General features: G+C 36.1%; 1 protein-coding gene across 2 annotated transcripts; it reads right to left on the bottom strand.

The window, feature by feature from the left end:
- Positions 1-534: 534 nt before the first annotated feature.
- On the bottom strand, positions 535-11,310 carry LOC128638542 (gamma-crystallin-3-like). Of its 2 annotated transcripts, XM_053690574.1 has the most exons (4): positions 11,302-11,310; positions 7,434-7,676; positions 1,334-1,354; positions 535-786 (listed from the first exon to the last, which is right to left on the bottom strand). In XM_053690574.1, the coding sequence occupies exons 1-4, from the start codon at positions 11,308-11,310 to the stop codon at positions 535-537; spliced, it is 525 nt and encodes a 174-aa protein (XP_053546549.1). The 2 variants fall into 2 exon arrangements, with proteins under 2 accessions (XP_053546549.1, XP_053546540.1); XM_053690565.1 differs by lacking the exon at positions 1,334-1,354 and having other exon boundaries at positions 535-810.
- Between the last annotated feature and the right edge of the window lie 5,378 nt (positions 11,311-16,688).

A 16,688-nucleotide genomic window follows, 5' to 3' on the forward strand; every position in this document is an offset into this window, starting at 1 on the left:
ACAGTGCAGCATAACATTTCTGCTTTCTTTCTCTCTCTGTATTATATCCTAACTCACTGGATTAGTACAACCTACAGGTAGAGGTGAGCACATACCTTATGGGTACTGCCCCAAAGTAAGCTGTGTGCACTTGAAAATGTAATGTGATTGCTAAAAACTAGGTGTGGGCCCACACCTTACAGAGAACAGTGGCTTATACCAATCCAGATAATATTTAATAAACAGCTACTTTTGTTATTTTGTTAGAGCTAGTCTAGCCTTAGCAGGACAAAACATGTATTGCCAGCTAGTTAATATGCAAGTGAATATGCTAGAACCTATATTTTACACTTAATTATGTCCAACATATTAAGACTGTTCCCTCACTGGCAGTTTTTAACCTTAAACTAAATAAATTATTTGATCTGTTCATATTTAATTCTTTTTTTACTAGCCAAATTGTTATCACACTATTAGTCAATCAAATCACAACTGCAATGAAACTTTAATGTGCCTATTTTATTTAGTGGCAATTTAGTAAGTTTTTAAATACATTTAGTATAAATACTGCATTCGCCTGAAAGAGCCAATTTTGGGATTTGCAGAGCCCCAATCACTGTATCTCCTGTACTCTCCAGGTCTCAGATAGTACTGTTGTCCTCTGTAATTTGCTTCCTCATAGAACACCCAGTGACCATCAAACACATTACAAGAGTGGATATTGGGGAAACGAAATCTCTCATTGACATTGGGACAATCTTCAGAAAACTCCATCATTTGGCCTTTAAAGTCTTCTCTCTCATAAATCTTTATTTTAAATGGACCACGGTACTGTATGAAAATAAATACAAAAATAATAATGTTAAACAAAACACAATAAAAAGCGCCCCATCTAAAAGTATATGATTCACTCAAAAGGATATATGGTAATAGGAAAAGTTCTGTGTAGTGGCACAGTAGGATAAAAATGCTGGAGTTGCTGCCCCTTGTCAATCACGGCACTGGAAACCAGATGGTAGCTGTATAGAGAAGAATAGCAAACAGGGCGCACACTGCTCTAAGCGTAGTAGGTTAAAACCAAAAAGAGTTATTAAAACAGTGACAAATAAACACTCACAAGTTACGACCTCAAACAACTATGAGGTATGAATCAGGCACTCAGAACACCATATATATGTCTCTCAACGATATCCCCCAAAGGACAGTGGCAGAGTCTCAAAAATTCCTCCTTTATTCACATACGTGCATTGATAGTCAATGTAATCCTCCTGTGCTCACTGAAGGGGATCGTTTCCTCAGGGATATCCACGGCGTAAAGATGGTGGGTGTGGCCTTACACATTTTGTAGGGAAACGCGTAAGGCCACACCCGCCGTCTTTACGCAACAACAATGCTGTTCTAGTGAGCCGGCTTTGTTATCGAGCGGCAGTGTTGTTTGCGGCTGTTGTTTTATACAGTTTATAACTGTTTCCACTTGGACTTGCCTTTGAATACCGTGGATATCCCTGTGGATACGATTCCCTTCAGTGAGCACAGGAGGATTACATTGACTATCAATGCACATATGTGAATAAAGGAGGAATTCCTGAGACTCTGCCACTGTCCTTTGGGGGATATCGTTGAGATACAGGCTTCTAAGCAGCATGTCCCCTTTCCCTATATTGTGCATTGTAAATTTTAAATAAAGTTGCGCTGTGACATCATCACGTCATTGCGCAAGACATCACCACACGAAGTGGGAAGCCCCGGTGATGCCTGTCACTATACAGGCCCGATCGTCAGGGAGTCGATGGGAGCCCCCAGATTGCCCTCAAGTTGGGTGAGTGCTAGTGACGGCTCTGAGCCATCGTCAGCACCTGACTAGGACAATTTGCAATGGCTCAGAGCCGTCGTTAGCACTCAAGGGGTTAAAACTTTTTGCCTTCTGGGATTTGCACTATAATTTAAATTTGACTTAAATAGAACATTTCTTTGTGGAAGTGTGCCTGATGGCACAGGACATGCGTCAGATCGTTTTTGTTGGTATGAAATGGAATTGAACATGATGTATATAACTTAATTACAATAAGTAATAGACTTTTATCTGCACCAAGGTGATATCTGAATTGTTTTCTTCTAATGGGTGTTTATAAATTAGAACATAGAAAGAATTTAAAATTCCCTTTTCGGTATATAGACTATATACGAACTGTATTGTGCATTGTAATATATAAAGTATTATCTCCTACAAAATAAGTATGTCCCAGCTCATTCTAATAATTCTATTGATTCTTAAGTATAATATAATGTATTTATTTGGAAAGGGTAAAACAAATTTCTGGAATCAAAATGTTAATTAATTTCACATTCTTATATACAATGCTATACATAAAGTGCAAATTAAGTATTAAGTCTAGAAAGTCTAAACTGTCTAAAACACAAAATACAAACTACAAATTCTACAAAGTCTAAACATAATAAAACTAAAAACACAAAATCTAAAGTGAATTAATACAAAGTACAAATAGTAAATATAATAAAACCTTAATTTCAATGAGTACGTCAGTGTAACGCATTTGTGTCTTCTTCACATGAGATGCAGAGCTCTCAGTATAAAACTTGCCTTTCTAAAATCCTATGAGGGACCTTTAGTATTAATCAATTTTAGATGATCTTACTTAAGTTATGGTCTTATGAGAATCTACACCAAATATGTTTTTCCTTGAAAAACTTGTTTATGTTATCTCCTGTGAAGGACTATAACAAGCTTGGCATATTAAGGACAAGTACCTGACTATCAGCCCTGGTGATGGTGGAGGTGGAAGTCACGTGCAGGTTTACTTTACAAGATCTATTCACTCCCTCTTCTGTGAGTTATGTGACGCAGGATTTAGCACTGCAGCCTTCCTATACCTTCTAATATGACTTTCAAAATTGAGGAAGTTTTCCTTTGATATAATGACAATGAGTTGCTGGTGCTCAAATTATGGCCTTGATTACAAGTAGAGTGCAAAAATATTAGTGCTCTTTGTGTTAACAAATTGCAATCAATAGTGCTTCTATTTTTTAACTCAAAGTTTGCTTTTATCCCTTGAGCTATAGTCTACATGTTGGATAGTGCGGGTGCACTAAATCTCTTATATAATAGACTTCAAAGGAGGCATTCAGTAAAATTGAGAATGGATATTTCTTGAGCACTAATCTGATGGTGCTCTAAGCCAATTATGCACAAATAGCAGAGTTGTTTATGTAGTTCTGTGCTATAATATTAATAATTATGGTTTACTTCAGATCTTAAAAAATAAAACATTATACAGCAGTATTTTGGACTGTGCTTGAGCACAACATTTAAAGGGACAGTCTAGACCCAATACATCATTTTGATTACTTATTGTTACATGCCAGAAAAACATCCTGCAACTGGTCCCCCATCTATAAGTTGCAAGAAGTACATAATTGAACTACATTTTTTTTATAATAATTCTTTAAATGAGAACTTTTTTCTGTAAATGTCCCCATATTTATGTATGAAGTTTAGCATTTATTTATATGTTTTATATAACAGAAGTTTATTTTTTACTAAAACAGAAAAAAACAAGTTATTTTTATTCAGGTTGATTGAATTGTCAGATGGCTAAAAAAAATATATTTGCTTAGAAGTATAATGTCCTGGGTTTACTGTAAATCCAAGCTTCTGACTTTTTGAATAATAATAAAAAAATGCTTAGACATTCATCTATTATTGTTTGTAGTAATATATTATTAATTTATTGCTACAAAATGAATATGACAAACTACAATCTTCATTTTAAAATACAACCTATTAAAAACATTGAACGTCTGATAAATCAGATGTGAAGAAATTCTTTACCATCTCAACAGATTGAATTGCCAGATAGCTCATTAAGTATACTGCCTAGGAACTGAATATCTCAAGTTCAAATCTAAACTTTTCAAATTGTATTAATTTCCCAATTTTTATCTATTGATATTTAATATTTCTTATTTAATAGGCTAAGCTTCTTACTTTAAAATAAGCAACAAGCATTTTATAGTATATATTTGAAAGATAAATGTTTTAACATTACTAACATTTACATTTACCCTCATAATCTATATATTTTTTTGTTAAGTATAAATCTTAGTAAGAAGGTCTGTACATGCTTATTATGTTTCTTATTTAGTTTTTTTATGATCAGTGATTACTTGCATATAAAGTCTCTTTAAAATGTAATGGACTTTAAGTGACTGACTATCCAATCATAACTGAGAACCAGATATAAAAGACAGATGGGAAAAGAGGATCATCATCCTTGAAAAAGCCATGGTGAAACGTATGTCGGAGAAGTAATAAGCACAAAGAAGGGTCGAACTTTTAATGGACACAAGTCAATGTCTTTGGGTGACTCTTAAATATGGCCATGCAGTGTACATGTGTATGATTATTTTGTAAAAGGAATTGTAGTTCACATTGCTTTAAATTATGTTTAAACCCTAACGCCTAGATTTAGAGTTCTGCGTTAGCCGTCAAAACCAGCGTTAAGGGCTCCTAACGCTGGTTTTTACCGCCCGCTGGTATTTAGAGTCAGTCAGGAAAGGGTCTAACGCTCACTTTCCACCCGCGACTTTTCCATACTGCAGATCCCCTTACACCAATTGCGTATCCTATCTTTTCAATGGGATCTTCCTAATGCCGGTCTAACGACAAAACTCCAGCCGCAGAAAAATGTCAAGAGTTAAGAGCTTTATGGGCTAACGCCGGTTCATAAAGCTCTTGACTACTGTGCTCTAAAGTACACTAACACCCATAAACTACCTATGTACCCCTAAACCGAGGCCCCCTCACATCGCCGCCACTCTGATAAAATTTTTTAACCCTAACCTGCCAACCGCACACCGCCGCCACCTACATTATCCCTATGTACCCCTATTCTGCTGCCCCTAATATTGCCGACACCTACATAATATTTATTAACCCCTAATCTGCCCCCCCAACGTCGCCGCTACCTTACCTACACTTATTAACCCCTAATCTGCCGACCGGACCTCGCCGCCACTATAATAAATGTATTAACCCCTAAACCTAACTCTAACCCTAACAGCCCCCTAAGTTAAATATAATTTAAATCTAACTAAATAAATGATTTCTTATTAAATAAATTAATCCTATTTAAAGCTAAATACTTACCTGTAAAATAAACCCTAATATAGCTACAATATAACGAATAGTTATATTGTAGCTATTTTAGGATTTATATTTATTTTACAGGTAACTTTGTATTAATTTTATCTAGGTACAATAGCTATTAAATAGTTATTAACTACCTAGTTAAAATAATTACAATTAAAGTTACAATTAAACCTAACACTACACTATCAATAAATTAATTAACTAAACTACCTACAATTACCTACAATTAAATCAACTAAACTAAATTACAAAAAAAACCCACTAAATTACAAAAAATAAAAAAAGATTACAAGAATTTTAAACTAATTACACCTACTCTAAGCCCCCTAAAAAAATAACAAAGCCACCCAAAATAAAAAAATGCCCTACCCTATTCTAAAATAAAAAGTTAACAGCTCTATTACCTTACCAGCCCTTAAAAGGTCTTCTTGCGGGGCATGCCCCAAATAAATCAGCTCTTTTGTCTGTAAAAAAAAACATGCAATACCCCCCCCAACATTACAACCCACCACCCACATACCCCTAATCTAACCCACCCAAACCCCCCTTAAAAAACCTAACACTAAGCCCCTGAAGATCTCCCTACCTTGTATTCACCCAGCCGGGTATCACCGATCCATCCAGAAGAGGGTCCGAATTCTTCGTCCTATCCAGCAAGAAGAGGTCCTCCAGAGGGTCCGAAGTCTTCATACTATCCGGCCAGAAGAGGTCCTCCAGAGGGTCCGAAGTCTTCATCGTATCTGGCCAGAAGAGGTCCTCCAGAGGCTCGGAAATTTTCATCCAGGCGGCATCTTCTATCTTCTTCCATCCGGAGCGGGTCCATCTTGAAGCAGCCGGCGAGGATCCATCCTCTTCTAACGATGTCCTAAGTCCGAATGAAGGTTCCTTTAAATGACGTCATCCAAGATGGCGTCCCTCGAATTCCAATTCGCGTTCACCATTCGCAAACCCAAATTTTTAGGTTCGCGACATCACTATTCATTATATATTTTTTAGTATTTTGCACATGAAACATTTGAATATTCATAATTTGTCAGGAGTCAAAAATGGCCACCAAGCTACGCCCACCTCTAAATTGTCATACAAAAACTGGACACAAAGAAAGCTGTAGGTGGAGCTTGGTGGCCCTTTTTGGCTGCTATTAAATGATTATTTTTTAAAAGTTTAATGTACTTTTTACAAGCTTATAGATGTGAAACCCATTGTAAAATGCGTGTCTGGTATGTAATAACAAGTAATAAAGAATAAGTATTGGTTCTAGACTACCCCTTTAACAAACCAGATGCTCTCTGCTCTATCTATTAAAATTATTATTCTTTTTTTGGCTGCATTATGATACTTTAGTTTAAATTTATAAGCATTCACTTGTAATACTAGACTATACATTATTCTTTGCACTAGGTTGAGCAAAACAATATGCACTCTGCGCTATCAGTTGCACTCCATTTGTAATCTAGCCTTACACCAGTAGGGAAAATTGTCTATAAGAATTTAAAGAATTTAAAAAAGCAGAATTGGGAGGATAGGAAAACTATTCTTATTATTAAATGGAGATAATATGCTAAAGACCCAATGAGTGCCTCCTGCTATTGTGAATGTTGAACGCACCCTGGACAGTTGCGATATTGTTACCATGAGTGCCTTTTAAGGATTTTATATATATTTATATATATACAGTATATATATATACTGTATATATATATATATATATATATATATATATATATATATATATAAAGATAAATAATAAAAACTTGAATGCTGCCTAGGGAGTAAAAAAGTGCAGTACGTGAGCACATGAGGGTGGACACTCTCATTACCTATTACAATTCATGTACCATGATTGACTGAAGAAAAATGTCTATCACAGTCCTGTAAAATCCCCTAAGCCAATGTGTGGCAAGGCTGTGGTGGGGAATAAATGAAAAGGGTCTGACATTTAAATAGTTAATAACACACACACACACTGCCTAGCTAAAAAACAGTGCCACTGACACACAGTGGGGAACAAAAAGGGAGCTAAGAGTTATAAAAAATGGAATCTCACCTGCTCAGATTCCTAGCCAACAGTCAATTTTTTTTAACTTGCCACTTTTGTTCATGTAGTACAAAATTTGTGCTTTTTGGTTTGTATTTTATCTTATTTATTTCTTACAGTGTTATGTGGATTATATGATTATCAATTTAACCATGTGTTGGGCCCCTGAAAAGAGTTTGCAGTGTTTAAAGAGTTTGATTTGTGTTGATAGTTTTTATTACAGGTTTATAAATATATTATTCTTACGTGTGGAGTTAGACGGCAAGATCTGATAGAGTCATTGAATCCCATCCACTGACTGAAGTCAGTATACTCTCCTCTTTTAAGGTAGTACTGGTGTCCTCTGTAATTGGGATATTCATACAGTATCCAATTACCGTTTTCTACTCGGATTGAGTTGCAACGGTTAAAATATGAGTGAAGGTCAGAACAATCTGAGCTGCACTCATAGGAGCGGCCCTGGAAATTCCGGTCTTCAAAGAAGATGATCTACAGAGACATATTTAGAAACAAAATGCAATTTAGTAAACATATAACTATACAATACTTTATTTTAACTCAGTAAAACTCTGTACTCTAAACCCATTACAAACTTTAACTATTTGTAATCTGCCCAGATAAGTTATTGCATTGTATAAAATTATCTTTCCATTTTATTTACAAAACAAAATATCTGATAGCACTATAAAATACATACAAACATTTTATAGATAACAATATGAAAAATTAATTTAAACAAAAAACTACTGAATTAGGTAGCTTCATCTTCTATATCATGCAGTTAAAACTACTGAATTAGGTAGCTTAATCTTCTATATCATGCAGTTATTATTATTATTTATAAAATATCAAAGTATTCGTAAATGATAAAAATAAAACAGTATGAGAACAAAACAAATTATAAAATAACATATTGATAGAGTCATGGACCCGGTTCCCTTCTAAAACCAAATTCCAAGAGACCTATTTACTAATATGCGAGCAGACATGATCCGATATTGCGGATCATGTCCGCCACACATCATTGCATCAGCAGTTCTTGTGAACTGCTGGTGCAACGCTGTCAATCAACCCGATCGTATTGGATCAGATTGATTTCCAGCGATGTCTGTCCGCTGCCTCATAGCAGGCGGACAGGTTATGGAGCAGTGGTCTTTAGACCGCTGCTTCATAACTTGTGTTTCTGGTGGGCCAAACATGGAGCATCAAGCGCCGTACGGAGCTTGATAATATGCCCCCATGTATTTAATTGGTGTAAAATCCTTTTGAGTGACATATTTTTTTAAGCAGCTAACTTGTGTACTCCTTGAATAAATAAGCTTTCAGTAAGCATTTAAGGGAATGACAATTGTTACAGAATTTGAAAAAGAGAGACAGAGAGTTCCAAAGAGAAATTGTTGCAGCTTAACATGGTGGAGGGGAGTTAAGAATCAGAATAGCAGAATACAGCTGAACCTAGTGTTGAGTAGGGATGGGCGAATGTTTCTAAAAATTCAAAATTTAAAACGAATTTTGATACATTCGTTCGTTCGAATTGAATTTTGAATGTTTATATAACATTCTAACATTCTATTTTCGAATTTTCATTTTCTAATTTTTCAATAAAATTCGAAAATATTTGTTCGAATAATAGAATGTATAGCTATGTATTCATTCAATTTCGAAATGTAATATTCGAATTCGAATGTGACATTCGAATTCGAATGTGACATTCAAATTTGAAATAGTATTTCTAGTCTACAACTGTGTTTAATAAATGTAATATTTGAATTAGAATGCTACATTCGAATTCGAATGTCACATTCAAATTTGAAATAGTATTTCTAGTCTAATACTGTGTTTTAAATGTGATATTCGATTCGAATGTGATATTCGATTCGAATGTGACATTCAAATTCGAAATAGTATTTCTAGTCTAATACTGTGTTTTATAAATGTAATATTCTAATTCGAATGTGACATTCGATTCGAATGTGATATTCGATTCGAATGTCACATTCGAAATAGTGTTTCTAGTCTACAATTGTGTTTTATTAATGTAATATTCAAAATCGAATGTGACATTCGAATTCGAATGTGACATTCGAAAACTGTAAATAACATTCGAAAATCGAATTTTTAAGAATATTCGTTCTTATCAACATTCTATTATGTAAATCGAATTTGTACAATAACATTCATTCTAACATTCAAATTCGGATATAAACACATTCGCCCATCCCTAGTGTTGAGAACATGATTTTTATTGTATGATTGTTTGCAACGTAATGTTTGGCAATGTTTCTGATGTTAGATAGGAGATGTTACATTGCGTTTGGAAATTGCTGTGTTGAATGCCATTGGAATTTCTAGGGATTTAAAGAGGAGGTTGAGGAAGGTCAGGTTTAGCCGGCATTGAAAAGCTGTATGACTGTATATAGAAAAGCTATGCAATGTGTTTTGCATGGGTTCTATTATGCAATAAGAAAATTACTGGTAGGGGGCACAAAAATGTTAAATCAAGTAAAGACATAAAAAAATACATATGCTAATGAATATAAAAGTCCATTGTAGTACAAGTCACCCAATAAGTACTGCAGTGGTTCTTAGATGTAGTCCCCAACACAGGTCAATTGGTCACAGACTGGTCTCACAGTGTAATATTTCTAGAATGGCACTGCAATTAAACAAGAAGGCCCCACATGTGCGTATCAATCAGTCAGCAAATATCAAGGACAACAAAGGATGACACAGGGTACTAACAAGATGTGAGCACCCTGTCTTGTCGTTTGTTGTCCTTGATATTTGCTGACTGATTGATAAGCACATGTGATGCCTTATTGTTTTATTGATTATGCATCTTATAAGAAAATTTGTTTTCACTTGTCTTTCTATTTTTTTTTTCTAATACAGAGAACAGTAACATTCCTATAGAAAAGTTTATCAAATGATTTATCCACAAAGATCCCCTAGACTGTAATTGTTAATTTTGCAGGAAAATGATTAGTTAACTTTTCTAAAGGATTATGATCAACCCCATACCATGGTTGGACTCAGACAACCAGTCAACCACTTTGCGTTGATGGAGAACCAAAGGTTTTCTAATGCATGAAAGAACACTTTTTGTGTGGATTTTTGAATAGTGTTTTGATAGAAACAGTTACCAATAATAAAATAACAGTATGATCAAGTCCCAGGCTTTTTATTCTACACATAAGAATCAAAGTTTAAACTTCTTAAAACTTGCAGCACAGACATATAATTGAAAATAATTAATTATAGGTCCCTTAAAATGTATCTATCTAGCTTGTTCTTTCTTGAAGGAGAAACATTTTTATATCATAAACATGCAAAACCAAAATATAAGCTTAGGGCTTTGGTCCCCATTGTTTGACCCATGCCAGCAGGAATGATGGACCCTGCCACAGGTCTATATAAGTTTAGGGTTATGTTTGCCCAAATCAATAAGATGGTACACAATACAAGGTCAATTCAAAAAAGCATTTTTTAGCTGTCACCATATATACTTAAGTAATTTTGCAGCTGCAAATTAGGGAAATCACAAAGGCAACATAACATTTATAGCATGATTGTAAAAGTTATATTAAGCATGCATTACACTGTATTGAGAGTTACTCACAAAACGGTTGACTGTTGTATTTTACAATGTAACCTAATTAATGCTTAATGTTCAAACAAATATGAATGGTTAAGCATTTTACTTAAAAAAATAAGAACACAAAAAACGTATTTCTAAAAAATATTTTTAAGTTGCTTGTATATATATTATTTTTCAATAACTGTATTGTCTTGGTCATTTTAAAATGAATTTGTTTCAGCTACAGAGATTTAATTTAATTTACTTAATTAAAATATAACATAGACTTACATTACAAAGCCCAATCTTAGCCTAGATTGCATTTTATTTGTGTACCGAACAACTGGTTCTAAAAAATAAAAAATCTCCATTAAAATATGGTTTACAAATAAAATGTTTTCATAGCTTTACTTTTTGTGACGGTGTAGAATTGTTTTTCTAGATTCTGTGTTGTTTTCACATATTGTGGTTTCTGTAGTTTAACTCCTTAGATAAAAAAATTTTTCTAAAGTATATCTACCAAGAACAATGCCTTACCTTTCCCATCTTGTCTGTAGGATTATTGTAAAAGAATGCAGATCAGGTTTACTGTAGGTTTAAATGAAACCTGTTTTTATACAGGCCCTTGATTGCTGATGTCTGCATGCACTGAATTGCTCTATTCTTGTCAAGTAAGGTAAATGTATAGATCTTTTATGCTTTATTGTGTGTGGGACTGTTCTGTACTTGTTTGGATTCAGTGCATAGTCATGCTCACTAATACATTCTACAACTTCACATAATATATTTAACTGATGCTATTACATTTAAACCGGAATATTATTCAATATGGTTAATAATATCATTCTGAAAAGTGACAGAATTCATGTCTAGGCTGCAACCTCCCACAAAATCACAATATGCAAAAGCAATTCAGGTAAATATGCATGGTGTAAAATGCACATTCACAATTTATTTTATTTAAGTGATTTTATTTTACCTCTTTATACTTTTTCAGTATTGATTAGTAAAGTACTTTCTAAAAACCAAAAACCAATTAAAAACTAAAATATACAAAATCTAAATATAGTTTTGAATTAGATTTTTTTTTTGTTCTGATAAGCATATCAAGATGCCAATGAATTTCAACCTTACAATACCCAGTCAAACATTTCCTATGGATTTCACCTTCTGGTATTCTCTATTTCCAAATATGTGGAGTAGATTCTAATCTTGGGCGCAATCCCATATACGGCGCAGGTTTCGGCCTAAGCGTGGGAACCTGCGCCGCCCGTAATTTCACCTCGCACATCGGGGTATTACATATACCCCGCCGGCAGTTCCTAAAGTGCCGTAAGTCTGATAAACTAGCGATGTCCAGAAATGAGCATAACTACAAATTTCTGGAGTCGCTAGTGACTTACTGCACTTTAGAAACTGCTGGCGCCTAAGAAAAGTAAATATAATTTTAAATCTCCCGTAACAGTCTAACCTGCCTCCCAAAAATAGCCTGACACGTAAAACCCCTATATCCGCAATCCCCCCTCTCAATACTAATAATAAATGTATTAACCCCTAATCTGACAACCCCCCACAGCGCAATAAGCCTAATTATTAACCCCTAAACCGCCATAGCCCACATAGGCTATTAAATGTATTAACCCCTAATCTGCCGCCAACAACGTTGCCGCCACTATAATAAAGTTATTAACCCCCTAAAACTAAGTCTAACTCTAACCCTAACACCCCCCTAACTTAAATATTATTTAAATAAATCTAAATAATATTACTATTATTAACTAAAATATTCCTAAATTGGTATCCAATATCCAGCGCAAGGCCTTACGTGGCGAAAATGGAGAAATCTTACTCCATTTTCACCTCGCTATAAAAGGCAGCCGTAGCAGGCCTTGCGTTGAGTATGGGAGCACCGTAACTCCCGAAAATGCCTGAAAAAATAAACTAACACCTAATGCATGCGCAATGTCTATCTACCTGTCAACCGCAATCCCCCACCGCAATAACTAATAAACTCTATTAACCCCAAAACCGTCATAGCCCACACCGCAATTGACCTATTATAGTATTAACCCCTAAACCTCCATAGCCCGCATAGGCTATTAAATGTATTAACCCCTAATCTTCCGCCGCCAACGTCGCCGCAACTATAATAAAGTTATTAACCCCTAAACCTAAGTCTAACCCTAACACCCCCCTAACTTAAATATTATTTAAATAAATCTAAATAATATTACTATTATTAACTAAATTATTCCTATTTAAAACTAAATACTTACCTATAAAATAAACCCTAAGATAGCTACAATATAATTAATAATTACATGGTAGCTATTTTATGATTTATTTTTATTTTACAGGCAACTTTGTATTTATTTTAACTAGGTACAATAGCTATTAAATAGTTAATAACTATTTAATAGCTACCTAGTTAAAATAATTACAAATTTACCTGTAAAATAAAACCTAACCTAAGTTACAATTACACCTAACACTACACTATCATTAAACTAATTAAATTAATTAATAGTGATGTCCCGAATAGTTCGCCCGCAAATAGTTCCCAGTGAACATAGCTTGCTCGCATTCGCTGCGGCGGGCGAACATATGCGATGTTCGGTCCGCCCCCAATTTGTCATCATTGAGTAAACTTTGACCCTGTACCTCACAGTCAGTAGACACATTCCAGCCAATCAGCAGCAGACCCTCCCTCCCAGACCCTCCCACCTCCTGGACAGCATCCATTTTAGATTCATTCGGAAGCTGCATTCTTAGTGAGAGGAGGGACAGTGGTGCTGCTGCTGATTTAATAGGGAAATCGATAGCTAGGCTAGTGTATTCAGTGTCCACTACAGTCTGCCAGCGTGTGTGTCAGGCTCACAGCGTATACTGTGCCCACTTGCCCAGTGCCACCACTCATATCTGGTGTAACAGTAGTGTACATTTAAAAAAAAACAACACTTTTTTGACTGTGAAATTATAGCAGTCAGTTTCCTTCACACGTGTGCATTTCAGGGCCTGCCAGGGCACAGTGTCACACCAGTGCAACTCATATCTGGTGTAACAGTAGTGTACATTAACCCCTTAACGACCGAGGACGTGCAGGGTACGTCCTCAAAAAAAAAGGCAGTTAACGCCTGAGGACGTACCCTGCACGTCCTCGGTGTGGAAAGCAGCGGGAAGTGATCCTGCTTGCTTCCAGCTGCTTTCCGGTTATTGCAGTGATGCCTCGATATGGAGGCATCCTGCAATAACCTTTGGTAGCCATCCAATTCAGAGAGAGCCACTCTGTGGCCCTCTCTGCACCGGAGATCGGTGGCTTTCCTCGTTGGTGGGTGGGAGCAGACTAGGGAGGCGGGTGGCGGCCATCGATGGCCCTGGTCATATGGAGGGGGGCGGGATCGTGGGTGGGGATGGCCGGGGGCGCGCCCGGGGGCGCGCACATGCACGGGAGGGCAGGGGCGGGCACGTGCACAGGGAGGGAGTGGGTGGGAAATGCTACACTACAGCAAAATCTGTAATAAAAAAATGTTGAAAAAAGTAAGTAAGTAAAGTAGAAGTAAAAAAAAACAAACAATCAGTAAGGTGGTGGGGGTTTGTCTTGGGGGGGGGGGGAGCTACACTACAGAAAAAAAAAAATAACAAAAAAAGCCCTTTTTTTTTGCAAACTAGGTACTGGCAGACAGCTGCCAGTACCCAAGATGGCCCCCAATAAGGCAGATGGGGAGGGTAAGAGAGCTGTTTTGGGGGGGGGGGGATCAGGGAGGTTGGGGGCTAAGGGGGGATGCTACACCACAGCAAATGTAAATATGCTAAAAAAAATTTTTAAAAAACTTTTATTTTAGTACTGGCAGACTTTCTGCCAGTACTTAAGATGGCAGGGACAATTGTGGGGTGGGGGAGGGAAGGGAGCTGTTTGGGAGGGATCAGAGGGTCTGATGTATCAGGTGGGAGGCTGATCTCTACACTAAAGCTAAAATTAACCCTGCAAGCTCCCTACAAACTACCTAATTAACCCCTTCACTGCTAGCCATAATACACATGTGATGCGCAGCAGCATTTAGCGGCCTTCTAATTACCAGAAAGCAACTCCAAAGTAATATATGTCTGCTATTTCTGAACAAAGGGGATCCCAGAGAAGCATTTACAACCATTTGTGCCATAATTGCATAAGCTGTTTGTAAATGATTTCAGTGAGAAACCTAAAATTGTGAAAAATGTAACTTTTTTTTAATTTGATCGCATTTGGCGGTGAAATGGTGGCATGAAATATACCAAAATGGGCCTAGATCAATAATTGGGGTTGTCTACTACCCTACACTAAAGCTAAAATTACCCCAAAAAGCTCCCTACATGCTCCCTAATTAACCCCTTCACTGCTGGGCATAATACACGTGTGGTGCATAGTGGCATTTAGCGGCCTTCTAATTACCAAAAAGCAATGCCAAAGCAATATATGTCTGCTATTTCTGAACAAAGGGGATCCCAGAGAAGAATTTACAACCATTTATGCCATAATTGCACAAGCTGTTTGTAAATAATTTCAGTGAGAAACCAAACGTTTGTGAAAAAGTGAACGATTTTTTGTATTTGATCGCATTTGGCGGTGAAATGTTGGCATGAAATATACCAAAATTGACCTAGATCAATACTTTGGGATGTCTTTTAAAAAAAAAATATTTACATGTCAATGGATATTCTGGGATACCTGAAAGATATTAGTGTTCCAATGTAACTAGCGCTAATTTTGAAAAAAAGTGGTTTGGAAATAGCAAAGTGCTACTTGTATTTATGGCCCTATAACTTTGAAAAAAAAGCATTGAAAATGTAAACATTGGGTATTTCTGAACTCAGGACAAAATTTAGAAACTATTTAGCATGGTTGTTTTTTGGTGGTTGTAGATGTGTAACAGATTTTGGGGGTCTAAGTTAAAAAAGTGTTTTTTTTTCCATTTTTTCCTCATATTTTATCATTTGTTTTATAGTAAATTATAAGATATGATGAAAATAATGGTATCTTTACAAAGTCCATTTAATAGCGAGAAAAACAGTATATAATATGTGTGGGTACAGTAAATGAGTAAGAGGAAAATTACAGCTAAACACAAACACCGCAAAAATGTAAAAATAGCCTGTGTCCCAAACGGCCAGAAAATGGAAAAGTGCTGTGGTCATTAAGGGGTTAATTTTTTTTTAGAAATTTGACTGTGAAATAATAGCAGTTAGTTTCCTTCACACGTGTGCGTTTCAGGGCCTGCCAGGGCACAGTGTCACACCAGTGCAACTCATATCTGGTGTAACAGTAGTGTACATTAAAAATAAAACTAGAAATTTGACTGTGAAATAATAGCAGTCAGTTTCCTTCACGCGTGTGCGTTTCAGGGCCTGCCAGGGCACAGTGTCACACCAGTGCAACTCATATCTGGTGTAACAGTAGAGTACATTAAAAAAAAAAAAACTAGAAATTTGACTGTGAAATAATAGCAGTCAGTTTCCTTCACACGTGTGCGTTTCAGGGCCTGCCAGGGCACAGTGTCACACCAGTGCAACTCATATCTGGTGTAACAGTAGTGTACATTTAAAAAAAAAACTAGAAATTTGACTGTGAAATAATAGCAGTCAGTTTCCTTCACACGAGTGCGTTTCAGGGCCTGCCAGGGCACAGTGTCACACCAGTGCAATTCATATCTGGTGTAACAGTAATGTACATTAAAAAAAATACTAGAAATTTGACTGTGAAATAATAGCAGTCAGTTTCCTTCACACGTGTGCGTTTCAGGGCCTGCCAGGGCTCAGTGTCACACCAGTGCAACTCATATCTGGTGTAACAGTAGTGTACATTAAAAAAAAACCTAGAAATTTGACTGTGAAATAATAGCAGTCAGTTTCCTTCACAACGTGTGCGTTTCAGGGCCTGCCAGGGCATA

Source organism: Bombina bombina, chromosome 1, assembly GCF_027579735.1.
Source record: "Bombina bombina isolate aBomBom1 chromosome 1, aBomBom1.pri, whole genome shotgun sequence".
NCBI classification, from domain to species: Eukaryota; Metazoa; Chordata; class Amphibia; order Anura; family Bombinatoridae; genus Bombina; species Bombina bombina.

What these genes read in the sequence shown, in the direction of transcription:
- LOC128638542 (XM_053690565.1), bottom strand. An exon ending in CTTGCCGTCTAACTCCACAC is followed by an intron (nt 811 to 7,433) that starts GTAAGAATAATA and finishes ATTTTCATACAG; the next exon opens with TACCGTGGTCCATTTAAAAT.